This window comes from Acomys russatus, chromosome 26 (assembly GCF_903995435.1).
Source record: "Acomys russatus chromosome 26, mAcoRus1.1, whole genome shotgun sequence".
NCBI classification, from domain to species: Eukaryota; Metazoa; Chordata; class Mammalia; order Rodentia; family Muridae; genus Acomys; species Acomys russatus.
Genome location: NC_067162.1, coordinates 7,450,075 through 7,476,641, shown reverse-complemented (window position 1 = coordinate 7,476,641; position 26,567 = coordinate 7,450,075). Strand labels below are relative to the sequence as shown.

The 26,567-nt window shown below is 37.3% G+C and overlaps 1 protein-coding gene across 1 annotated transcript in view; it reads left to right on the top strand.

The window, feature by feature from the left end:
• The window catches only part of Smarca5 (SWI/SNF related, matrix associated, actin dependent regulator of chromatin, subfamily a, member 5), a 37,553-nt gene that overhangs the window by 9,700 nt on the left and 1,286 nt on the right, over positions 1 to 26,567 (top strand). Inside the window, exons 5-23 of the mRNA XM_051169276.1 lie at positions 1,067 to 1,167; positions 1,872 to 2,051; positions 3,466 to 3,621; positions 3,711 to 3,842; positions 4,951 to 5,019; positions 8,173 to 8,282; positions 11,713 to 11,939; positions 13,276 to 13,397; positions 14,106 to 14,258; positions 16,036 to 16,168; positions 17,966 to 18,114; positions 19,115 to 19,234; positions 20,014 to 20,124; positions 20,354 to 20,467; positions 20,785 to 20,907; positions 22,205 to 22,337; positions 22,471 to 22,589; positions 23,016 to 23,228; positions 25,742 to 25,849. Of these exons, the coding sequence (XP_051025233.1) occupies positions 1,067 to 1,167; positions 1,872 to 2,051; positions 3,466 to 3,621; positions 3,711 to 3,842; positions 4,951 to 5,019; positions 8,173 to 8,282; positions 11,713 to 11,939; positions 13,276 to 13,397; positions 14,106 to 14,258; positions 16,036 to 16,168; positions 17,966 to 18,114; positions 19,115 to 19,234; positions 20,014 to 20,124; positions 20,354 to 20,467; positions 20,785 to 20,907; positions 22,205 to 22,337; positions 22,471 to 22,589; positions 23,016 to 23,228; positions 25,742 to 25,849 (2,573 nt within the window). The remainder of the gene's footprint in view (positions 1 to 1,066; positions 1,168 to 1,871; positions 2,052 to 3,465; positions 3,622 to 3,710; positions 3,843 to 4,950; positions 5,020 to 8,172; positions 8,283 to 11,712; positions 11,940 to 13,275; positions 13,398 to 14,105; positions 14,259 to 16,035; positions 16,169 to 17,965; positions 18,115 to 19,114; positions 19,235 to 20,013; positions 20,125 to 20,353; positions 20,468 to 20,784; positions 20,908 to 22,204; positions 22,338 to 22,470; positions 22,590 to 23,015; positions 23,229 to 25,741; positions 25,850 to 26,567) is intronic.

The following is a 26,567-nucleotide window of genomic DNA, read 5'->3' as shown; positions in this document are numbered from 1 at the left end:
CCCAAACAAAAGTACTTTGTAAAAGAGGATGGGAAATCATGAAAAAATTTACTGTTTTGTTGATGTTTTCATATGAATTTATTACTTTTGGGAAATGTACTGGTGCTTTCCTATAAGAAAATATTTAACCAGCTTAGTCTCACTTAAACATAATCTTGATTTCTGATAAGATTTCTGATAGGGTTAGAGACTTCTGTAATCTTCATTAAAGCCTATCTTTCTGCAATTCCTGTATGAGATGAGTAGTTAGTATGAAAAGCTAACAGAGTGACACCTGGACTCTTGCTTAGTTAGAACATTAAGCAGTTCGCTCATTCACACTTTCACTTGTTAGCGTACACTTTCGTTTTTTTTCCCTTGCCATACAAAGCACAGTTTCTGTTGTTTTTGTTTTGTTTTGTTTCGTTTCACTTCAAGCTAGAGGCTAGAGCTGCATGTCTGACAAGTTGGAAAGGAGATTTGGCTTCTTTCTTTCTCACATTCCTTCATTGTAACTAGTGTGCCTAGTCCTGATTGTCCATTCACTCTTAAATTGCAATTTACTCAGGAAAGTAAAACAAATGATGTGTATACACTGGAGGACATGGGTCCTTATATCAGATCTACCAGAAAAGGAGCCTCAGTAGAAAGCGTGGGCTTGGAGAAGGGATTTCCTGTCTTTATTTCTACTGTCAATAGGAGGAAAGGAAAATCCTCAGAGAACCACTGTCTGACTTTTATGAAGGATGAAAACACTTGGTTAAAAATGTGCTAACATTAAAGAGAGGTGAAGAGGCCAGAGATCCCCTGAAGGCCAATATGTTAACATTGAGTTGAGTGATTTGGACGAGGACTCTGATGCCACAGTCATGGGCCCTGTGCCTCACTATAAATTATTTGTATCCAGCTCCCCGGCATTCATCAGCTCTCTTTAATGATTTTAACCTAGCAGAAACCATACAATGCACGTATCTTCTACAGATGTCTGTAGTCCCAGTTAAACCTCTGAATATCAGATAAAAGGCAGCTGCCTTTTCTTCTATTTCTTGTCTTTAAAGTGAGCATTGTGTTTTATTGTTGTTTTTAGATGTAAAGTGGGGTAAACTGAGAGACTATCAAGTTCGAGGCTTGAACTGGCTCATCTCTCTGTATGAAAATGGCATCAATGGTATCCTTGCGGATGAAATGGTATGTATTTGGTTATCTTGAAGCTTGAAGATTTTTGTTGTTGTTATTGTAAGTTAAGATAGTTTGACATTAAATGTGTAGCTGTTAAGAGAGAAAAATGGTTTTGTTGATTATAACTAAATTTTTCTCAAAGTGTTATAAGCAACTTGCATTAGTTACATAAGTGACATTTTCACATGTGAAAAATTACCACCACTGCAGGTAGAGTAAATTTTAAAACAATACATTTTAAGAACATTTTTTGGTAGTAAAGTAATTTGGCCATTTTCATCCACTGTTAAGAACAGCTCACATGGTTAAATTTCACAAAACATTGTATCTTCAGTTCACTACTTACTAGTTACGTAGTGAAGGTTTTAACTCTTCTTAACATAGAGTTTAAACAATTGTTTGAGAAAGTATGGAGTGGAAAGGGATGGATTAACACTTCTGCCTCCGGTAGGTTAGTTTGGGAATATCACATTTCCTAAGCCTTGTAGAGGTGAAGTTGGTTAGCTTCCTTGTAGACTTATGTGACTTGAGCCTGTAAGCTTCATACACATTAAGCTCTTGTTATGTTGTCTCAAACTTAGCATTTCTTTTCAATGTTTCTGTGTATGATGGGGGCTGTAAGTATGGAATAATGTTTCTAATTGTTCAATGATTAATTCAGTTGATGTAATTAATTAAATTGATTTAATGTTTAATTATGATGAATTTTTCAGGGCTTGGGAAAAACACTTCAAACAATTTCTCTCCTTGGATACATGAAACACTATAGAAATATTCCTGGTCCTCATATGGTTTTGGTTCCCAAATCTACATTGCACAACTGGATGAGTGAATTCAAGAGATGGGTACCAACACTTAGGTCTGTTTGCTTGATAGGAGATAAAGAGCAAAGAGTAAGTTTTTATAACATTTCACAAATGATATTAAAGGAATTTAAATTTAGGCTTAGAATGAAATAGCTGGAGAAGGGATTAAAAAGGATCTTGGCAAATTATTAGTAATTTATAACTATGCTACTATCTTTGTGGTTATTCAAGAATCTTAACCGAGAATGCTTTAAAGACTACAGAGAGCTATATGGATTTCTTAATTTTATTTTCAGTTTGTTTCTCGCCTTCTTGGAAGTCACTATATAAAATCAGAGATTTTTTTTTTTTTTTTTTTTTTTTCCGAGACAAGGTCTCTCTCTGTGTAGCCTTGGCTGTCCTGGACTCACTTTGTAGACCAGGCTGGCCTCAAACTCACAGCGATCCATCTGCCTCTGCCTCCCGAGTGCTGGGATTAAAGGTGTGGCCACCACGCCCGGCAAAGATTTTTTAAATTTGGACATATTAGCTTGCTTTTTTGAATATGTTAGATCTTAGAAATTTGAGGGGCCAGATTTCGAGATTAGGGTACAGTGGTATCGTCATAGAATAGTAATTTGCTAAATATGAGTTGACTCAGTTTAGTAATTTGGTGAGCCGTTACACAATATGAGCTAAATTACTGATTTCTTAGCCACATCTTTTTGGGGCGATGTCATGGAAATAGTGACACTATTAAGAATAGAGAACTTAGATTTGGAAGTTGGAGATAATAGATTGTATTCATTGATTAAATGATATTAAATTATTTTATACTTAATTAGAATAGATTAATTTTTTTAGATTACTTTATATTTATGGATGCTTTGCCTGCATGCTGGATTTTCACTGAGGCAAGAAAAGAGTCACATCTTGGAACTAGACTTATGAATGGTTGTGAGTCACCATGTGGATGCTGGGAATTGAACCTGGGTCTTCTATAATAACAACAAATGCTCTTAACCATTGAGCCAGCTCTCCAGCAGCAGTCTAGATTTCTTTCCCCCGGAACAGACAGACAAGTGGATTATTCTAAGTTTCCAAGTTGCTTTTTGTTCGGGGGACTCATCCACTTCTCTGCTTTTTACTTCATATCCTTATCTATAAAATAGCAGCAATGTGTCAGTACAGCTACCCATCAAAAGAGTGAAACTGCCTACTACCAACTGCCAGTCTTCCCTGTCACAGGCCTCCTTCCTGAGGATTTCAAGACCTAGTGAAATTGTAGGAAGCCATTTTAAAGAGTTAGGCCACTGAATTTTCTGATTCACTTCAGCTTTTTGAAACTAAGTTAAAACTTAGTTAAAAGTAATTTTAGTGGTAGGATAGCTAATTTAAAATGCTTATTTAGTAGCCACTCTGCTTAATAGTCTCATGTCTTGTTTGTCTCTGATTACTTGTCAGTGAATTTAATGTATAATGGAATTAAGTGATGTACTTTTTTGTTGTTGTTGCTTAACAGGCTGCATTTGTCAGGGATGTTTTATTACCTGGAGAGTGGGATGTGTGCGTCACATCTTACGAAATGCTTATTAAAGAGAAGTCTGTGTTCAAAAAATTTAACTGGAGATACTTAGTTATAGATGAAGCTCACAGGATAAAAAATGAAAAATCTAAGGTAATTTGATACTTGATATGAACTTTTTTTGTGTCTGAGGGTTTGATACTTAATTGGGATGTTGTAATAATGGTCTTTGGTTCTTTCAGTTGTCAGAAATAGTGAGGGAATTCAAGACTACAAATCGGCTGTTGCTAACTGGGACGCCTCTTCAGAACAACTTGCACGAGCTCTGGTCACTTCTAAACTTCTTGTTACCAGATGTGTTTAACTCAGCTGATGTAAGCATCTCTTTTTGTGGTTAATTATATTTTATTAAGGTAAATTATTAATTTATTAGTTAGATTTACTTAATATTTTAATAATAGCACTATTTGGTATGGTTACTAATTTTTTATACTTAAGTAACTAGCCTGTTACTAACCTACTAAGTTGATTATATATTCTGAGAATTCACTTTAGAGCCTTCGGTCTAATCTCATTTCCCAACAGGTTTTACATCTGGGATGGTATATTCTTATTCCTGTTTGGCAATCAGGAATGTTTAATTTTGCCTCAATGTTTCTAGCCTAAATGCTTGTTTTTAAGCATTTTCAAGTATTTTTATATATTTTACACATTGTGAGGTTTTGACCCCCTTTGGTTTTCAACACTAGGTTTCTTTGTGTAGCCTTGAGTATCGTAGACTCACTCTGTAGACCAGGCTGGGCTCAAACTCAAGAGATCTGCCTGCCTCTGCCTCCTAAGTGCTAAGATTAAAGGTCCACCACCAGCCAGCTATAGGTTATGTTAGAAAGAACAGAAATTTGTCTGGAAAAAGTACATTCAGATTTGAAAGCTTTAATTTTTTTTTTTTTTTTTTTTTAGCATTTTGATATTTTAGAGATAGTTTCCAGATTTGTTTTTCTTGCTAGGCTAATATTTCTTAGAGCTCTCAGTTATAACAGTGATTATAAGATGTTTACTTAGCATAGCAAATTTATAATAGATATTTCAGGATATTGGTTAAGGAAATTGTCCTTACTCAGATCTTACCTAAATAGTAACAATGCTTTTAATCTCAATTTCACTTAGGTTAATTAATGAGATGAACATTTCTCTGGAAACCTTGAGTTGTGTATTGTAATTATGTCTGTAAACAAGCTTTTAGACTCTTATTTGTAAATCCATGTTATATGTGGAAAAAATGCTTAGGGAGAATATAATTCATCTATTTGCCCTTAAACATTCTTGGGAAGCAAAAAGGGCTTGAGCTTTTTTTTTTTTTTTTTTTTTTTTTGTGGCTTACAACTCAGGTAACTTTAGAAATAATTCTTACAGCTAGTGTTATACGGCATTTGTGTTTAATCTTGTCTTTGACCTCAGGATGTTTTTTATTTATTGATCTAGGATTTTGATTCCTGGTTTGATACAAATAATTGCCTTGGGGATCAAAAGTTAGTTGAGAGGCTTCATATGGTAAGTATGGTTAGAACATGCTTTTTGTTTGTTTTGTTTTTCGAAACAGGGTTTCTCTGTGTAGCCTGCACTGTCCTGTACTCACTTCGTAGACCAGGAGAACTCAGAGATCTTCCTGCCTCTGCCTCCCTGAGTCTAAGATTACAGGTGTGAGCCACCATGCCTGGCTAGGACATACTTTCAATGAGAAAATATTTTAATTAGTTTACTGCTAGCAGAAGTATGGTATAGAATTACAGTTTGAATTTAAAATCCACTGTTTGAAATGACATTAGGGAGATGATGTGATCTTTTTTTTGTATTTGAACCTAGGATGTACTTCCAGTGTAATGAAGAAAGTAATCTCTTAGTTACAAGTTACAAAAAGTATAGTGAAAAGGATACAACAGTACTTGATGACAGAATAGATAAATTCTTAAAGCTTAGTTTCATTCAAATTCTGTAATCGGATCTCACATGTTGATACCTGAAAGGACCAGTTGATATGTGTACATAAGGCGACTAATCCTGCATTGTGAGTTGAGTTGATACAGTTTTTGGTTTACTGTATAGTTCACTTCGTAGGTAAAAGGCAGATAGATAGGATATTATAACTGTTACTTAATACTAGAGCTTTTCCACATCTTTTAATATCTTGGACTGGATACTGTGCAGGGGTAGGAGGGGAAGAGAACAGCATCCTTAATACCTTCTCCTCAATGCAATTTGTGACAATAAAAATGCTGTAAACATGGTAAAAGCTCTCTAGGAGATAAATCATGCTCTGCTTGCCTCTCCTTCCATCCCAATCTTTTTAGAATATTGTAGCTTTAGTTGTACTTTTACATAGATACACTGAAAACGTCTTGCTAGCTTCACTTACTCTTCGTTGGTTGTGTGTGTGTGTGTGTGTGTAAAGGAATCTCTTCTTCCTGATTTCCTTTTACGTGGCCTAAGACTCAGTTATATCCACCACCTCCTTTTTTTTTCTTTTGACCATCTAGGCAGAGGCTAGCCTAGACACTTTGTGTATTTACTTATTTATTCCATCCTTAGTCATTCGAGCATTCTGACAAGGCCGTGCTTTCTACAGGAACTTTGATGGATTGTAAGCACAAAGGCTGGAGTTCATATACTTTGCACAGTGCCTGGCACAATGGATAGTTTTCTTCTTTTATCTTCTTTTTCTCATCTCCTCCTTTTTCTTTTCTGCCCTTTCCCTCTTCTGTTTTGTTAAGACAAGATTTTGCCTTGCCCCTCTTCCTGGCTTTGAACTAGGTAGTCCTCTAGCCGTCGCCTCCCACGTGCTGGTGGCACGTATGAGCCCTTAGGCCAGGGTGACCTTTTTCCTACTTCTCCTGTATATTGAGATTTCTTGTTAAGTACATCTGAGAGTAGTGGTAGTCTTCTAGGAACTTTTAATTCAGGTAGCAGTCAAGCATTTAAATACTGCTTAGATTTTTCTTATTCAAAGGATTGAAAGTCTTGAAAGGTTAGAGGTTTGATAAAATCTTGGGGTTTTTTTTCGAGACAGGGTTTCTCTGTGTAGCCTTGGCTGTCTTGGACTTGCTTTGTAGACCAGGCTGGCTTTGAACTCACAGCGATCCTTCTGCCTCTGCCTCCTGAGTGCTAGGATTAAAGGTGTGTGCCATCCATGCCCACTAAAATCTTAGTGATGAAAAAACGAGGCAAAAGAATTTAGCTCTTTTCTTACTTTCCCCTCTTACCCTTTACTTCATGGCTTTCCTTTGAGTAAATGTCTAGGTCCATGTAGGTAGAGCAGATTAAAGCACTATGCAACAGAGTCAAGTTTTTCCATATCTTTGTTAGTTTTTCTTAGAATAGTTTGAAATGCTTATCAACTCAACAGAAAAGGATGGTATTCTCTACTTTGTCCTCCTGCCATTGCAATCTGAAGTCCCCACTGCCGTGTCTGGCCCTGTGGTGAACGGGATATATAGGAGGCCTGGTGAGCTGAGTTAAATCCCTGACATCAAGTTAAATCTCATACCAAGTTGGAAGGAGACAACTGATTTGACATGGGTGTTTTCTGACTTCCACATGTGTTCCACAGCAGGTGCATCATGAACAGTATGCACATGATAATAATGGTGTTTTTTTTGGAAACAGCCTAGTATTCTTAGGAATGATTTACCAGCTGTGTAATGCTACAGAACTACTCCCTTATTCTCTACAAATTTCTACCTTAATAGCTTGCGTTTTAATAATTTCAGCGTCAGTGGGTGATCTGGTGATTTCTTGGCTGGCTCTTTGTGGGTTTGTCAAGCTGCATTTAGCTGGACAGCCTTCGGTCTTCTTGTCTTGGCAGTAGCTGGTATTTGACCTAGAGTAGCTTCTGTTACATGCTGTAATCGGACAAGGGTTGCTGGTGGTTTTTCTCACCCATTTTAAATTTGTTATGTGATATAGTCAGTATTTTTATAAGCCAGTAAAACTAAAACAAAGAAGATGTAAAAATAATTTTTAATTTTATCATTATATTAAAATTTAAATTTTATTAAAAGAACTACTACTTTCAAAACCTAGATACCAGTCACAAACATTGAATGAAAAAAGTTATGAGTGGTAATATGTACAAATAATATGTTGTTTAAAATTAAAAGTAAGATGATCTATGTTGTTTAAAAAGTAAGAATATTGCTTACTGTTAGGAAAGGACTGGGAGGAACACAAGGACCTGTCGTGTGTCTGACTGCAGGGCGTGCTGACTAGGTAAAGACTAGAGTAGCTTTCTCACCCTTGCCTCACTGAATGCTCTTGCAACAATGGATAATTATTTAAAAGCTTGTCATACAGTGCTTAATGTAGGATAGCCACTTTTCAGCAGTGTTGAGCAATATGTGTACAAGAAACTAATTTTTAAACTAGTATGATTTAGAAATGCTGAAAATAGTTTTAAAACACCATTTTCTAGAATTTATGAGACTATAGCAAGTATTATAAATACTCATATATAGAGTAAATGGTGAAGTTGTATTGTTACCCTTCAGGAATCCAATAGTAATAAACGATGTTTTTTGAAGAGGAAAATCTTTAAAATTACATGTTATTCAAACAGATTTTTTCCGTGTATTTGGTACATAGTTTTAAGATTTTTGAGATAATATCAATATTGCACATAAGGTCACCTTTCTTCTCTTTGCCTTCTCTAAGGTTCTGCGTCCATTCCTCCTTCGTCGAATTAAAGCTGATGTTGAAAAGAGTTTGCCTCCAAAAAAAGAAGTAAAAATCTATGTGGGTCTTAGTAAAATGCAAAGGGAATGGTATGTATTCTGAGGTGCTTGACAGTACTATTTTCCCCAGGTTTTCATTTTACAGTCTTTTATTTTCCTAATTTGTGTCTTTGGCATTTCTGTTGACTGGAATAAGCTTAACCTAATGCAATGCCCATTAAAAGCCAGGTGATACGACGCAAGTCAGCACAGCAGACTGGCTTATGATATGCTTTCTGCTGCTCAGGGATAGTCTGGTGGTGGGTATAAATTGTCTGTTTATTTTGGACAAGTGATAAAAACTAGAGGTTTAATTTAGTTATTCTAACACTGAGTTATAATTTCTATATTTAAAAAGTACAGCATTTTGCTGGCCAGTCATGAGAGCTAATGGACAGAATTAAGCAAGATCCACGAAACAAACAAAACAAAAATTATGGCTCAGGATGTAGCTCAGTTGTTACAGTGTTTATCTAACATGCATAAAGTTCTGAGGTCAGTTATCATCGCCACATAAACTAGGCATTTATGTGTGCACCTGTAATCACAGCACTGGGAAGGCAGAGGTACAAAGTCATCTGTATCTCTGAGACTAGCTTGAGATATGCACACACAGAAATACATACATATTGACTTAATGTGTAGCAAAAGTTAAAAACTTTTTATATTTTTATTTACCTTTGTTGCATGAATATCTTGCATGTATATCTAATTTGCCATGTGAGTGCCTGGTCTCTGGAGATCAGAAGAGGGCATCAGATCCTCTGAAGTAGTAACAGGCAGCTGTGAGCCATTGTGTAGCTCAAACCCGGGTCCTCTTCAAGAGTAGCCAGTGCTCTAACCTGTAAGCCACCTTTCCAATCCTCTGTAGATGTAAAACTTAGTGGGTTTTGTTGTTGTTGTTGCTTTTTGTTTTGTTTTGTTTTGCTTTGCTTTGCTTTGCCTTGCCTTTTGTTTTGTTTTTCAGGACAAGGATTATCTGTGTGTATCCCTGGCTGCCCTGGAACTCATTCTGTAGACCCAGCTGGCCTGGAACTCAATAGAGATCTACCTGCCTCTGCCTCCTGAGTGCTGAGATTAAAGGCGTACTATACCACCATGTGGCAAAACTTAATGTTTTTAATCTGTAAGCTATATGTATTTGTTGTAAAAATACTTTTTGTATATAAAATTATAACAAGTATAAAATGTCTTTATGAAATGGTAGTAATGATGCCTGGTGGTTTTAGTACTTTCATAGAACAAAATTTAAAAGTTGAAAAAGTATTAGTCTTTAAGGACTTCTATTTTTTGCATTTAATTTTTGTGTGTGTGTGTGTGTGTTTGTACGTTTCCATGTTATGGTCTGTGTGTGGAAGTCAGGAAAACTACAAGTTGCTTCTCTTTAGCAGGTGGGCTCTGTGGGTCTGTCCAGGTTGTCAGGTTTGGTGGCAAGTGCCTTTGCCTGCTGACCTATTTTACTGTTCCCACTTTTTAGCATTAAGTTTTACTTTTAAAAGTTTTACAGATAAGTACAATTTAAAAAACTAGAAACTGGTGGCTTATTTTGTTAAATGTACTTACCACAATTTTATACATATGTAATATATTTTGATCATATTCACACTCCTTTGTCCTTTCTTACCACATTTGTTCTTCCACTGAATCCCTTCTTTCCAACATGACTTTTTTCCCCCTTTGGGTAGAAAGCATACCATGAAGTCAGTGCACAGTGACTGTAAGAAAAGATGGCACAACTTTAGACTGTTTGACATGAGCATAGTGCTGAGGGCTGGGAGGAGGTGGACACTCGCCCATATTTACTGGTCTCCCGTGTCTTCAAACTGTGTCTTTGAGGGGCTAGAGTTGCAAAAGGACAGGAAGGATGATTGTATACAGACTTAGGCAAGTTGTCTGAAAAAACATCTCCTGTAGAGGAGGAGTTATTTATTGTCCATGTCCTCCGGGCTTTAGGAACACTGTTTAGCAGAGAGCTTAGGTCTGCCCTGTATTGCTATAAAATGTTGAGCCAGGGAATGAGTTGATGTCAGTGGTGAACTGATGTTATTAAACATGTGAGCCTCCTCTGTTGGTCAGAATTGTAATGAAATCTCTGAATGGTACTTTAACTAAATGTTGCTTTAGGCCCATTCAAGTTACTTTGTTCAAAACATTCACTTTGACTAAGACTTTAATCTTTAGACATAGATTACTCACTACTGCCAATTTTTAAATTATTAGTATGCATTAATGACTTTATGGTTTGACTTTAGCCTATAGCTATAATTGACAAACATTTCCCTCTGTATTTATACATACATATGTTGACGTCACATCACATTCAATCTCGTCATCATGCCTTAGCCTCTCAGGATTCTTCCTCCTTTTTTAGTTCTTAATTCTCTTCCTCAAATGCTGCACTAGCTACCCAGTGTGTGGCACAGTCAGGTATCATTCAGTGATGGGGTGACTTCTGAGAAGTGCGTAACTAGGCTTTCTTTAATTGCCCAAAAATGCCTTAGAGTATTCTTACACAAATGATGACATCTGTTAAGTGAGTTATTTGCTTATTTTTGGATTTTCAAGACAGGGTTTCCTCTGTAGCCTTGGCTGTCCTGGAACTCTGTAGACCAGGCTGGCCTTGAACTCAAAAAGATCCTCCTGCCTCTGCCTCTGAGTGCTGGCATTAAAGGCATGCTCCACCACTGCCTGGAACAGCTATTGTATATGCAGTCTGTTTACTGAAATATTTTATGTTCGTGACTGTAAATGAGTAATCCTTACCCCCAAACAGGGTCCCTCTGTGTAGCCCTGGCTGTCCGGAGCTCACTTTGTAGACCAGGCTGGCCTTGAACTCACAGAGATACACCTGCCTCTGCCTTCCAAGTGCTAGGATTAAAGAGTGCGCCACCACCACCCATCTAAAATGAGTAATTTTTTTTTAAACAAAATACTGCATACTAAAATTAAGTCTAAAACTTAATGTTTTGTTTTGTTTTAATCTCAATTAAGGGCCTGGCACGGTGATGCACGCCTTTAATCCCAGCACTCGGGAGGCAGAGGCAGGTGGATCGCTTTGAGTTTGAGACCAGCCTGGTCTATAAATCGAGTCTAGGACGGCCTATCTCAAATGAAAATGTTGTATCACACTACCTTATTTTTATACAGGTAGCCTGTTTTGAACATTTAAAATAATGTTCTTAAGGTCCAAGGGCATAAATGTGAATATTAAAATACTATAGGCAATGAAAAAGTGAAAAATTATAGCCATACCTTAGAAATTGATGGCACACCAGCTACATTATATACAGCACAATGAATGATCCATCATTTGATGATGGTACATAAACATGGAAAGCTTTTAAATCTGTGTTGTACCAATTTAGCAAGCAAACTTCAGACAATGATTTTTCAAATTATTCTTAAGTATTTTGTGGTTGGGGTGGGTAAGGGGATTAAGTATGCAAAGTGTCAAGCATTAAATGATTTTTGTTTTTAATAGGTACACTCGGATATTAATGAAGGATATAGACATATTAAACTCAGCAGGGAAGATGGACAAAATGAGGTTATTGAACATTTTGATGCAGTTGAGGAAATGCTGCAATCATCCGTATCTCTTCGATGGAGCTGAGCCTGGTCCACCGTACACAACAGACATGCATCTAGTCACCAACAGTGGCAAAATGGTGGTATTAGACAAGCTGCTCCCTAAACTAAAAGAACAAGGTATTTTGTTACTGGCATTAAATTGAAAAGCAACGAAAACTTTGAAAATTCTAATATTCAGAGGATGAAACACAACACTTTGAAATACCTGTTTATGGTGTTAAATAACTTATTTAAAGAACTTTGTAAAAATTTCAACCAAATCCGTTTCCCCTAATTTAAGGCCTTAACTCTTCTAGAAGTTGGTAAATATGCAGAGTAGATGACATTCAGTTTCCTGTAGCCTTCCTAGAAGTTGTGTCTTTTTAACATAAGATACCAGGATGTCTTTCCTACACACTCATTTCCCAGGTCCTTTGTGAGACAGTGGTGTTATGTTCATGGTTTTTTTTTCTGTTACCTAAATATCATTACATATACTTGTTTTTTTGTTACATTTTTGGTTTTTTGAGACAGGTTTTCTCTGTGTAACAGACCTGGCTGCCCTGGACTCACTTTGTAGATCAGGCTGGCCTCGAACTCAGAGACCGACCTGCCCCAGTCTTCTGAGTGCTGGCATTAAAGGCATGTGCCACCACTGCCTGGCTTATGTATGGTTTTTGAAGGAAAGATGGGTATACCAGTAGATGGACCTTGATAATGACAGCCAGAAACACCATTGTACTTGTTAGTGAATTGGCTACTTATATTTACTTCTTTGTATTTTTTAATGGAACTGATTTGGTAGGTAGAAGTGGCAGGAACCTGTAGGTTATTTAATGTTAATGAAAGTTACATTGTACCCTGTGAGGAGATGGAGACCAGAACATCATCCTTACACATTTGGGTTAAAGAATGTGTGTATCGGGTTGTCAGCATTGCTCTTGAGTTAGGCTCCTACCGTAATCAGTTATTTTCAAAACAACTCTGTTGTCATGTGTTCTATGGCTGGCTTGTGAGGAAAACAATAGAATAATCTGAATTGCAGGTAAGTGAAGGACTTCTGGTATAAATGAGGCACAATTTGTGGTCTGTTGCAGAGTTAAAATGTGTCTTTATAATTAGAATGATATTACAGGCTTAGTGTTGGGGAGCCTAGGGGATCATGTTTGTGTCGTGGGGGAGTACTACTTTTAAATATAAATGAGGTCTTAGGCTAGTGGTTCACTCTCCTAAACCAGACAGTTTGCCTTAGTACTGTACACATGCCACTCTTTTTGTTGTTGTTCCATGATGGAAGATAGGCAGAGAATGACTGACCTGGGTATTTCCTGATGTCATTTTTATCCTTTTAACCAAATAAGTAACTTGGAAGTGATGGGTAATTTGTTTGTCCTACTTTTGCTTAGCCTTAAGCTTATAAATTAAAATTTTCTGTATTGGAAAGCTCTGCTAATGGGCTCTTTATGTTCATCAGGTTCAAGAGTGCTAATCTTTAGTCAGATGACAAGGGTATTAGACATTTTGGAAGATTATTGCATGTGGAGAAATTATGAGTACTGCAGGCTGGATGGGCAGACACCCCATGATGAGAGACAAGTAAGTAAAGAAGGAGGGGGAATTAAAAAGTCAGATTAAACAATTGTACTTTATTTTTCATATTCTATTAGCATGTACCAATTTAATATATGATTATATTGTATTATAATGTTTGATTAAAAACAATTTTTTCCCTTCTACACCTATTTTATTTTGTGTGTATGGTGTCTTGCCTACATGTCTGTCTGTCTGCACCTTGTATGTGCCTGGTGCCCAAGGAGGCCAGAATTGAGCACTGAAGTTACAGGTGGTTGTGAGCTGCCACATGAGGGTTGAAGATCGAACAAGTAACTTATATATAATCAATCAAGCTGGTCTGAAAATCACTGTGTAGTCAAGTATGTTCTTGAACTTTTGATCTTTCTGCCTCTTCTTGAGTGCTGGGATTGATTATTGGTATGTGCTGTCATGCTCTAGATAAAATAACTTTCTAAGCCACTGAGGATGGTGTAAACCTGTAGTCAGAGCTGCTTGGAAAGAGCAGATGCTTGAGCCAGTGTGGGCAATATAAAAACTATCCCACCAGTGCTGGGTGTGGTGGAGAAGCCTTTAAACCCGGCACTCAGGAGGCAGAGGGAGGTTAACATAGTGAGCTGGGGCTACATAGTGAGATCATGTCTTTTTTTTTTTTTTTTTTTTTTTTTTTAAATCCCATCCCACAACAAATATAACAGAAAACTCTTAACACTTGCTATTTTATTTCCATAGGACTCCATCAATGCATACAATGAACCGAATAGCACAAAATTTGTTTTTATGCTAAGCACGCGTGCTGGTGGTCTGGGCATCAATCTTGCAACTGCTGACGTAGTAATTTTATATGATTCAGATTGGAATCCCCAAGTTGATCTTCAGGCTATGGTAAGAGATGGCAAGTAATACTTTATGTGCTTAGTAAATATCTTAGGGTGTGTTCCTTAGTAGAACTTTTAAAAATTTTAGTTATTTAGAAAGTGCCGACACATCTCTGCCTGCTACATAAGTGGAGGCCAAAGGACAACTCGGGAATCCATTCTCTTTCCTCACCATTCTCTGGCTCTTAGATTCCTTCACCCACCCTTTTTTCCCCCCACCCCTTTTTTGAAGTTTTTAGAGAACCTTTGAATGGGGTCGGGGGTTGAGGGATTGAACTAAGGTCATCAGGCTTGGGCAACAAGTTAATTGCCTGCTTAACTGTTTTCTCAGCCCATAACTTTCTTTATTCTTATAAATATATAATAAACTATTCTTTGATAATATCTTACATTTATATAGTTTATTTTGGTCATATCCATCTCCCATACCCCTTGCCTACTCTTGGACTCATCCTACTCCCTTCTCAACTTCATATCTATCTCTCTCTCTCTCTCTCTCTCTCTCTCTCTCTCTCTCTCTGTGTGTGTGTGTCTGTCTGTCTGTCTCATCTAGTGGAGCAAGGCCAACTTACCAGTGGCTACACCCAGAGAAAAGATTGTCCCTTCCCCTGGTAGCAGTTCCTTACCAATAGCTCCTTGGCTAGGGATGGGGGTTGCAGTAGCTGGAGTTTTGATGGCCTTGATTTTGGGCAGGTAGCCATAACCGCTATAGGTCAATGCCTGTAGTAGACATGTTATGGATAGGTCATAACATTCCTCACCATTTTCTGGCTCTCAGATTCCTTCACCCACCCTTTTTTTTTCTCACCTCTGTTTTGAGGTTTTTAGAGAACCCTTGAATGGGGTAGGGGGTTGAGGAAGGTTTCTCATTTAAAGTTGAGCACTCATTGTCACTTAATAGAATATGTCAGTCAAGGTATTTTGAATACTCTGCTGAAAGAGAGCATGAGTATAGTTGTGCTTTAAGAGAAAAGGGAAATCAGTTTGTGAGCAGGTAGTTCACCTGCCACTTGGGATGCCTAAAACTTATTCTCGTTTTGTGTCTGACCTCAGAATGAGGAAGTTGATCGAGTTTGAGGCTGAGAAGATTCATGATCCACAGACTAATGTGGAATGTACAGATTTTGACTTAGAATGTGTTGGGTGTTTGTAAGTCCGACTCTGAATTATCTTCACTAGTCACTTTTGTACTCTTTGTAAGGGTGGTTATGGGAAATTGATAAATACGGTGTTTGTTGGAGGGATGTCTGAATTTACCAGAAGTTAACAAATTAACATTCAAATTAATTTGATTGAGTGTATGTAGCTAATTGGGTAATAATTAAATCCGATTTTTAAATATCATTTGGGAAGAACATTTTTCATGTTTTTATTTTCCTAATACGAGTGATAATTAAAATTTCATTAATTTGATGAAGGAAAAGATTTTGAAATTAAACTCAAGTAAAAGAAATGATTATCAAAAAAAATTTTTAAAAAAATGATTATCAAACTGAAATATTACAATCATGCCTGTTAGCTAGTGTCATTGTTACTTATGTGACAATCCTGCCTGTTAGCTAGTGTCATTGTATTACTTATGTAGTTGGTCTTACCTGTTAACCAACTGTGATTTCCTTTAGTTTTAGGAAGCTTTCTTCGTATTAAATTTGGTGAAATAATATGACTCCATATTGTAGGTGTTATATTTTTATATTTAATGATTTTGCTTCTCAGTGTACATGTTTCTGTATTATTTCACTTTTTAACTATATTCAAAGTGACATAAAATACAATTTTGCTAGGACCGAGCTCATAGAATTGGACAAACGAAGACTGTCCGGGTGTTTCGCTTTATAACTGATAACACTGTAGAAGAAAGAATAGTGGAACGTGCTGAGATGAAACTCAGACTGGACTCGATAGTCATTCAACAAGGTGAGGCCTAGAACTGTAGATAATTCCTTAAGTTGGATTGACAGCAACATATTTCTGTCCAATGCTTTCTGAGGGAGGATGTTAAGCACCTGGAGAGTAGCTAACAGTCAAGACAGAAGGCTTATATTCCAGCTGTTTTAAACTTTAATTTCATTATTAAGTTTTGAGCTTAAGTTGATTTTAATATTTGCTAGCAGTTTTCTTCTACATCACTTAAGTGGAAATAAAAGCAATACTTAAAAAATTTGTTGTTATTGTTGTTGTTTTCAAGACCGGGGTTGTTCTCTGTGTATTAAAGCCCTGGGTGTCCTGGAACTCTTCTTTGTAGCAAGGCTGACCTGGAGGTTAAGAGATCTGCCTGCTTCTACTCTGCCCCCTGAGTGCTGGGGTGTGCTACCACTCCTGGCCTAATACTAAAGTTTTTTAAGAATTAAGTGGGAAAATATATAAAATGCATGATTATGCATAGCATAATTTAAATTGAGCTGTGGTGATGATTTATAAGCACTAGGGGGTACTGAAGAATTGAAAGACAAAATGTATTTTACTTTCGTTTTTGTCTGGAACTATTTACTGAGTGACTATCAGATGCCAGGCACTGTTCTTGCTGATGAGGTCGAGTGTTATTGTTTTCAAGGAGCTTTAGTAGGGGGGAGACTCTTGACTAGACCCATAGGACTAGAAAGGGATGGGGCTTTATTTAGCTCCATTGAAGGAAATTTCAAGTCCTTGTACCAGATCAGCTTTTAGGAGGACATACTTGACCTATATTTGTGAAAACACAAATCAAGTTTGGCAAATTCCTACCAGCTGAAGATCTTAATTTATTAATATTGATTCTTATCTGTGATCAAAATAAATTTTCAAAATCTTTTGAGTTTATCATATCTATATTTTGTGATTTAAAAAAATTAATTAGCAAGCCGGGCGTGGTGGCGCACGCCTTTAATCCCAGCACTCGGGAGGCAGAGGCAGGCGGATCGCTGTGAGTTCGATGCCAGCCTGGTCTACAAAGCGAGTCCATGATGGCCAAGGCTACACAGAGAAACCCTGTCTCAAAAAACAAAACAAAAAAAAAAAAAATTAATTAGCTAACTAACTAATTGATTGATTGAAATGGTCTTCCTGTGTATAGCCCTGGCTGGTCTAGAATTTGCTAAGTAGACTAGACTAGCTTTGAACTGAGAGGTTTGCCTACCTCAGCCTTTTTAGTATTGGGATTAAAGACACCTGCTCTTATGTAAAATCTAAACACAATGTAGACTTTTGTATCTCAGTTTTCTAAGAAAAAACTGACTGGGAAAGATGGCTAAGAATAGCATTTTTTAAATACGAAATTCCTTATGTTTGTAATGTTTACATATGTTAAAATTTGTGAGATTTCCTCTCAACTTTGCTTTTCTTTTCCTTTTTTGCTGTTGTTGTTTATTTCTAGAAACCGTCTCACTGTGTGGCTCTCTGGCTGTCCTGGAACTCACTATGTAGACCAGGCCTTGCCTCCGCCTCATGAGTGAAGGATTAAATGTGTGTACCGCTGTACTCAGCAACTTGATTTTCAAATACTTTATTCTTCAAAGAACATTTTATTGAGCCAGTGTATAGTTGGTAACATATGTATGTAAGCTTTAAATATTTAAAAACTTGTCTGCCTGAAAAGAGTGGGGCATTAAATTTATTGTAATAGTGAGTTTGATTATTTGTAAATTAACAGTAAAGAGAAATGGATAACATTTCTAATATTTTTTAAATTTACAGTAAAATACAGTAATTAATATACAGCACAATATTTTTTTTCAGGGAGGCTTGTAGATCAGAACCTGAACAAAATTGGGAAAGATGAAATGCTTCAAATGATTCGGCATGGCGCCACACATGTGTTTGCTTCAAAAGAAAGTGAAATCACTGATGAGGATATTGACGGTATTTTGGAAAGAGGCGCAAAGAAGGTGAGATGCACAGTAAATGATAATGTTTGTAACAAGAATATTGATGAATGAACCGACACACGACTGTTCTCCATAATCATACATGACTGCATGACCAAGGAGAAGTTGGGTTTTGTTTTGTTTTTTAATTGTAGATATGAGAGAGGACAGCCAGAGGCATTTGGAGGAGTCCAGAGCAGAGGAAGAACATGTTCAGCAGAGCATCATGGCCAGGGCGGGGGGGGGGGGGGCAGCAGAGAGTAGGGAAGCGTAGTGACAATGTCAGCAACAAAGGGAGGAGTACTGACAGCAGCTCGGCTGTAAGAAGGATGAGTAGCTGGCAGGAGGGACGTTTACATAGGGGAGCATGTGAGAGGGGCTAGGATGCCAGCATGGTAGCGTAGACTCTGAACTGTGTAGCAGGTACTTGTGACCCTGCGGGAGCCTGAAGGCCAGCACGTGCTTTGATACGCTGATAGGTACAGTGATAGGGAGGCTGCCAGAGATCAGGGAAATGACTCCCTTTGGTAACAGCTGGCTTGATAACTTCCTGAGGAATGCTGGCATATGTCTAGCTGCCAGAAATCCTCCTGTAGTCCAGGTTGATCTCATTTCTGGATAGACTGCCTTTTAGATTTTGAAGAATTGGAGTTTCCTTTAAACCAAAACTATTTGAGAAATGATTTCCCGTGTGAATTACCACTGTTTTTCTATTTAAAAAAAAATCAAGCTTCTGTGCGCTGTAGTTTCATTTTTTTAAAAAATGTATTTTATGTGTATGTGTTTGTGCATCATGAATGTGCCTGTTGCCCAGCGAGGCCAGAAGAGGCACTACATTCTCCTGGAACTGGAGTTGAATATAGTTGTGAGCTGCCTTATGAATTGAACCAGGTTTTCTGGAAAAGCAGCAAGTGCTCTTAATTGCTAGCCCTCTTTTCAGTCCTGAAAGTCTATAATCTGTTTTGACTACAGGTCTTAAGATTACTTTGTTCTCAATAAGATTTTTTTCTTTCCTCTGTAGACTGCAGAAATGAATGAAAAGCTCTCCAAGATGGGTGAAAGTTCACTTAGAAACTTTACAATGGATACAGAGTCCAGTGTTTATAACTTTGAAGGAGAAGACTATAGAGAAAAACAAAAGGTATTTATTTCAGAATGAAGTTGTAATGAAAACTTGGAACCGTCTTGTGTTTATCCCTTCCTAGGTTTTTCATTGTTTAAGTAGTGTGGTAGCTTGTAAACGCTGATGTATCTGTTGGCTTGCTTATTTATTTACTTAGAGGAGGGACAGTGGTCTTAACACAGCCCTGGGTGGCCTCCCTCCCGTTATATCTGAGGCTTGCCTTGCACTCTCTTAATCTCCTGCCTCTACTTCCTTAGTGCTGGCATTACAGATGTGTGCCACTTAGCTAGTTTTGGAGTATTTTTAATCTATATGATAAAGTTCATTGTACACTGTTACTGAACACATTCTTATATAGTGTGAGTATAATTGGGAATATTTGAAAGTAAACTAAGTGGCAATAAAAAAGGCCACAGGTTGTTTTTCTTAGAACTTGAACTGATTGGTAATAAAATGATTTAGTTTCATTAGCAACATTTGCTACTAGAGAGAAGTTGTCAAATGCTATATAGAAGAAATAGTTCTCATATCTCTTAACATTTAGACAAGTATTGAACATAGTTTCAGTTTTTCTAAGAAAATGTTTATTTTTCTACTTACTTGGGTTACAGTTTATTTCTATAGTATTTTATAGATTTTGTCTTCTATGTTACATAGTATAAAAAATACCATAGTCTTCACCTTTATAGAATTTTTAGTCCAGTATTATGCCAATATATTTTTATTTATAATCACTGTACATAATTTATTGTTGTGTATATTGAAATTAGTGATTTGAATTACTTTCCATATCCTAGATTGCATTCACAGAGTGGATTGAACCACCTAAAAGAGAAAGAAAAGCTAACTATGCTGTGGATGCATATTTCAGGGAAGCTCTCCGTGTTAGTGAGCCCAAAGCACCCAAGGTAAGGTGACAGCATGGAAATGTGTAAATGTGCTGCAAGTGAAATTGTTTTCTCAAATTTTTACAACAAAATAAAATTGAAAATTATATTTTCGTTATTTTTGAATTTGTTTAAATTTTGTCAGTTCATTTTTATGGTAAATTCTATGGCTATTATGGTTTAGGAAGTCACTTAATGTGTGTATGTGGATTGTTTTTTAATGGGCAGTACTGTTTTTATGTTTCTTTAGGCACCTCGACCTCCAAAACAACCAAATGTTCAAGATTTCCAGTTTTTTCCCCCCCGTTTATTTGAATTACTGGAAAAAGAAATTCTGTATTACAGGAAGACTATCGGGTACAAGGTGATTGAAATTCTTCCCTGTGTGCTTTCTACTCAGAACCACTAGGGCAAAACTGCTTATTGACATTTGTTTAACTAGCTTGAGCCTAGTAGGAAATACTGTTACCTGCTCTACTCTAGTGTTACATGTCTAGTAATGAACTTCCTGAGTTTTCATCGAAAAGAAAAACTTTCATGAGTAATACTTTTTAAAGATGTGACATTGGCAATTAATCAATTTCATGAATATATTGGAAAATGTGTAATGTTAATTTTGTTAAGAATTTATTAAGCGTCTTAGTATTTACGAATTGATGGCATTGGAAATCATCCTATTAGGTGCCTCGGAGTCCTGACCTACCTAATGCAGCACAGGCACAGAAAGAAGAACAGCTTAAAATTGATGAAGCAGAGCCCCTTAATGACGAGGAGTTGGAGGAAAAAGAGAAGCTTCTGACACAGGTATAACCCTTGATGAACACAGATTATGTCCTTTAGTGAAATACTGTCTATGTCTGTTGCAGCTGACAGTGTAACCCAGTCCTGCAGTGCTTCTCTAGCACAGTTCTAACTGCAGCCCCAGCACTGAGGAGAAGCAAGGGAGGGAACTAAACATGGGGAAGCTTCAACACATTCTGCTGCATTTGGTTTTCACAACTAGTTGAGCTTAAAGATGTGTAATTGGCATTCGTTTGTGATTATAATGTCTGTTATGGCCAGAAGGGTAGCATTTCACAGCTCTCTTTGTCTGGCTTTTATATCCTTTCTGTCCCCTTTTCTGTGATATTCCCTGTAGTAGTATATAGCACTTCTGGCACTAGTTTATATATAGCACATACAGTATGCCAGCCAGCAGGGAAGAAGCTTCCCTGAGTCCCAGCTTGAGTCCTCTATGTCCTGCAGCCAGACTGTGTACTGTCTGACCATCTAGTTCTGGTGGGCCCCATGGCATTGCAATAACTTGTACTGTCTGTCTTTGAGTTTCTGGAGCCTTCCTGACCAACAGCTTAGCGGAGGTATCCCATATCTGGCAATGGGATCAGCATTATCTACCCATCGAGGACCCTTGTTCAGAGGTTGTTAAAAAACAAATCCAGTTGTGCTCATGTGTGTGCAAACATGCAGGAGTCAGCACTTTTTACCATGTAGATTCTAGGGATTGAAATCAAGCCACCAGGCTTGGCTGCAGGTAACTTAGATGCTGTACCACCTCACTGGCTCTCTTTGAAAGTACGGTTTCTTTCATAGGGTTTGCATATAGTAGTAGGTTTCCATAAGACTTCTTACAGCTTTAGTTCTGGTTAACCCTGTCACTTACTGTTTTTTTCCTTTCTCCTGCCCCTCTTTTTCCATTTACTTTTTACCTCCCCAGTATCTCTTCTTTACCTTCACTTCACATATGTTGTATCTTTTAAGCTTTGTTTTTCTTGCAGTTTTGTACTTGCTCCTTTTTACTATCTGTTACTTTTCCTTCCAAACTCCTAATAGTATTTCAAAGCTAAAGCATAGTGTCATGGAGCCTTTTCTTGTGGAATTTCTTACTGTCTTCCACTGAGAGTTGGTTGCCCAGGGTTCTGAGAAATATATAATGTACTGGCAAAAGTGTATGCGTGGAAAGTTAACCACTCCAAAACTCTTAGTTAAGGTCAAAAAGGAGGCTTTTTTCCCCCCTGTAATATCAAATGCATTTGAAAGTATGATAGCATTATTTTCTAAGTCCTATGTACTGTGATTAAATATTTTGCTTATTGCTGCTTAGGGGTTTACTAATTGGAATAAGAGAGATTTTAACCAGTTTATCAAAGCTAATGAGAAATGGGGTCGTGATGACATTGAAAATATAGCCAGAGAAGTAGAAGGAAAAACTCCAGAAGAAGTCATTGAATACTCAGGTAATAATTTTACTATATTAATGTAAGAATGTTGTCAGTCTTTGGGAGTTGAATAGAAAGTTTTTGGAGATTTTTTTGTTTTTTAATATTTTTTCCATTTCCTCCCTTTATTTGTTCTTTTATACTCTTACAGCCGTGTTCTGGGAAAGATGCAATGAGCTCCAGGACATAGAGAAGATTATGGCTCAGATTGAAAGGGGAGAGGCAAGAATTCAAAGAAGAATAAGTATCAAGAAAGCACTAGATACAAAGGTACTTTGTATATTAAGTACAGTAGGTACTATAACTCTATACTCCATTAACAAGATGACATAACCATAGTAAGGGAACAGAAATTACCATTCAAAAATTAAAACTCCTTCAAAAAAAATCATAGCTTCTGGTAGCATAGTTTACCTAAATATTAAGTTGATAGCCTGGTTTAAATGTGCTAGGCTCTGCTTCTTCATAAGTGTTAGAAAGCTTAGGCCTCACTTCTCAGAGTAATAACAACAGCGAAACACTATGAAAGTATAAAAGTACTTCAGGACAAAGAGCAGGTGAGAGTATCTAGATAGGAAATTCTGATTGGAAATTGGAACATTGATGGTTAATTATCGAGATACTGAAGTAAATTTGAACTATGGATTACACAGGACTTGTATTTTATATAATATATATAAAATATAACTTTTGTAGATTGGACGGTACAAAGCACCCTTTCATCAGCTAAGAATATCATATGGTACTAACAAAGGAAAAAACTACACTGAAGAAGAGGACCGTTTTCTTATTTGTATGCTGCACAAACTTGGGTTTGACAAGGAAAATGTTTATGATGAATTACGACAATGCATTCGAAACTCCCCTCAGTTCAGATTTGATTGGTTTCTCAAGTCCAGAACTGCAATGGTGAGTGTCCAAGGTTTTTTGTGTGTTGGAGCAGAGTTCAGAATAAGTATGTTCAGTATTTGTTGAAGTATATTTGTCTTTAGTTTAAGTTATTAAGTAATTTCCTCTGTTATTCACAGCCACAGTTTGAAAACATGAGAGGCAATTTGAAATCCTTTAATGTTGGGTGTTTTAACATTACTTCATACGATAGCACTAGTCAGAGTGAGGAGAAGTGCTGCCTTTGGATTCATGAGTCCAGTTCTATAGAGAAGAATGTGCTTCAGGCTCTACCTGCCCGTCATGGTGCTAGATCTGGGGTCTTGTAAGATGGCTGATTGGTATATTGATTTAAGACTGGGTTTTGTTTGTAATTCAGTGTCTGGCTGTTTCTAACAAGATGTCCATTTCTGACATCTTTAAATTAGATTTCAAAAAAGTTTACCTTTGAAATGTGTCTTACCTCTGGTATTTTATTTAGCACGTTTGACCTTTGTTAGAGTAGTGAAAGTGCAAAGATTGAGTAGTCTTGAGTTTGAAACATACTGCAATAAGCAAACTGTATGCATTTGAAGTATTTTGGTAATGTACATAGCCATGGGGACCATGTATTTTTCAGTAGTCAAATGTTCAGTAGGCATTTGGGCTACAGTAGCATGCAGAGCTATCCTGAAAATACTATACTATATAAGCAAATAGTTCAAAGATTGAGTTGCTATAAGCTCTCCTGTGCTTCTTTTATATAAGGTATTGTTTTTATAGAATAGATAAGGAATTTTGTACTTAAAGGATCCTCACAATTTTTTAAAAAATTTATTTATTTATTATGTATACAGCATATACCTGCACGCCAGAAGAGGGCACCATATCTCATTATAGATGGTTGTGAGCTACCATGTGGTTGCTGAGAATTGAGCTCAGGACCTTTGGAAGTGCAGCCTGTGCTCTTAACTTAACCTTTGAGCCATCTCTCCAGCCCCCTCACAATTATTTATTGTGATAAATAATGACGCATAGTTCTTGCCCAGGGGTTCAAAGGATTCAGTGTACCACAGTATGTGTATTATAGTACACTGGATAAAGCACAGTGTGCAGCACTTCGTGGTGTGTGTGTGCCGTTTTATACTTTTTTTGGTTTGTTGTTTTTTTTCTAGACAGGGTTTCTCTGTGTAGTCTTGGCTGTCCTGGAACTTGCTCTGTAGACCAGGCTGGCCTCGAACTCACAGACACCTGCCTGCTTCTGTTTCCTGAGTGCTGGGATTGAAGGTGTTCACCATCACTGCCTGGCTTTGCATTATACTTCTTAAAGGAAATACAACTTTGCTATTTATTGCCTTCTATCTCTATTGGTTGAAGATATTACTAAGCATGCATGGAGCTTCTACCAAGTAGTTCAGAATTATTTTACTGTGGTTGCCAATGTAAAAGTTTTATTCATATAAGAGATTAAACCAAGCAGGCAAACAAAACATCTTTGTTCTGTAAGGAAATGAGCTGCTAGCAGACAGTGATGCAAACGAATTTTTACTTCAGTGAGTGTTATCTGCTATTTCCACATTACTCTTCTTCACATCTCTTCTGGGGGGCCACATAGATTGGCAGAGAAAGGAGGTAGATTAAAGTCATCGTGGACTTCATAGCAATGTGCATATTACTGCCATAAACTAAGATAATGCTTTTAAAGAAAATATTTTTGATCTCCTAAATTCTAGCTGATTTTGGTTTTGAATTACGTATGTTATCCTTTAAATATAAGGAGTCCAGAGTTTCTAGGCATAGTTATTGCAAGTGTGAGATTGTTTCTTTTCTTTTTTTTTTTTTTTTTAAGTTTTATTTATTTATTTAGTATACAACACTCTGCCTGCATATACACTTGCAGGCCAGAAAAGGGCATCAGATCACACTATAGATGGTGGTGAGCTACCATGTGATTTCTGGGAATTGAACTCAGGACCTCTGGAAGAGCAATCAGTGTTCTTAACCTCTGAGCCATCTCTCCAGCCCGAGATTGTTTCTTTTCATTGCTTTAGTACCTGCATGATAAGTGAAGGAACAGCTTGTGAGGAACATGCACTAGTATGGAGCTCTACTATTTATTTTTGCTTATTGGCACATTACCACTGAGCGATATCCTCAACCATTTCAGTGCCCCTTTAAAGAGTGAAGTAAAAAACATTAAATACTTGGGTTTTTGTATCCTCACAGCATGGTCTATGAGTAAAAGTTAACTTCTTTTTGCCTTTTTTTAAAGTGTACTGGGAATATGAATGCTTTTTGTATTTGTTTTGTTTTGTTTTGGTTTTGAGACAGGGTCTCTCTGTGTAGCCTTGGCTGTCCTGGACTCACTTTGTAGACCAGGCTGGCCTCGAACTTACAGCGATCCACCTGCCTCTGCTTCCTGAGTGTTGGGATTAAAGGCGTGCGCCGCCACCATCACCCGGCACTTTTTGTATTTGTTAAAACACCTTTATTTAGAGATCGAAGTCCTGACAACATGTAGTTGGAATAACAAGTTTACCATGTGTATGACGCAGGAGCTCCAGAGGAGGTGTAATACCTTAATTACTTTGATTGAAAGAGAGAATATGGAGCTAGAAGAAAAGGAGAAGGCAGAGAAAAAGAAAAGAGGACCAAAGCCTTCCGTGAGTGCTCATGCATCTGTAAAATGTATAGATTGTGTGAATGACACAGGGTGTGTGTGTGTGTGTGTGTGTGTGTGTGTGTGTGTGAGGTGCATACATGTATGTGTGGTAGTTCTCACTGGGTGAGGCACAGGTTAGCATGACAATTGAAGTACCATCTTCTTTTTTGAGATGAGAGTTTCAGTGAATTTGGAGCTTGCCGTTTTGGCTAACCTGGCTGTCCTGTGCACCTCTTCTCTTCCCGGCATTTTCAGGATTAGAACTTAAGTTCTAATGCTTTCTGGACAAGCAGTTTACCCACTAGCCCTCTCTCCAGCAAATCCCACCACAACTACCTTTTAAAGTCTTTACACAATTTTTTTTTTTTTTTTTTTTGTAAATAATACATTTGAGTCACCTGAAAATATAAACTGAATTTGATGCACTAAATGAGGTGTGTCTTCTCACTGCCAAGAGTGCACACTTGTTCTTGAGAATTCTTGAAATTCTAGGAGACTTGCAGGACTATTAGGAGAGTGGTAGCTTTACAAGTTCTATGATGGTCTCCTGAACTCAGCAGTGTGCTAGCAGGGTGAGTGTGCTTCAGAAGGGGGCAGGCATCTTGTCATTTAACACCAGTCGATTACTTGGAGATTTGATGGTGGGTTTGAAAGGTTTGTTATGATCCCTGGAGAAAAGTCTTGTACTGACCTGTTGTGTGCTAGTCACTACAAATGTG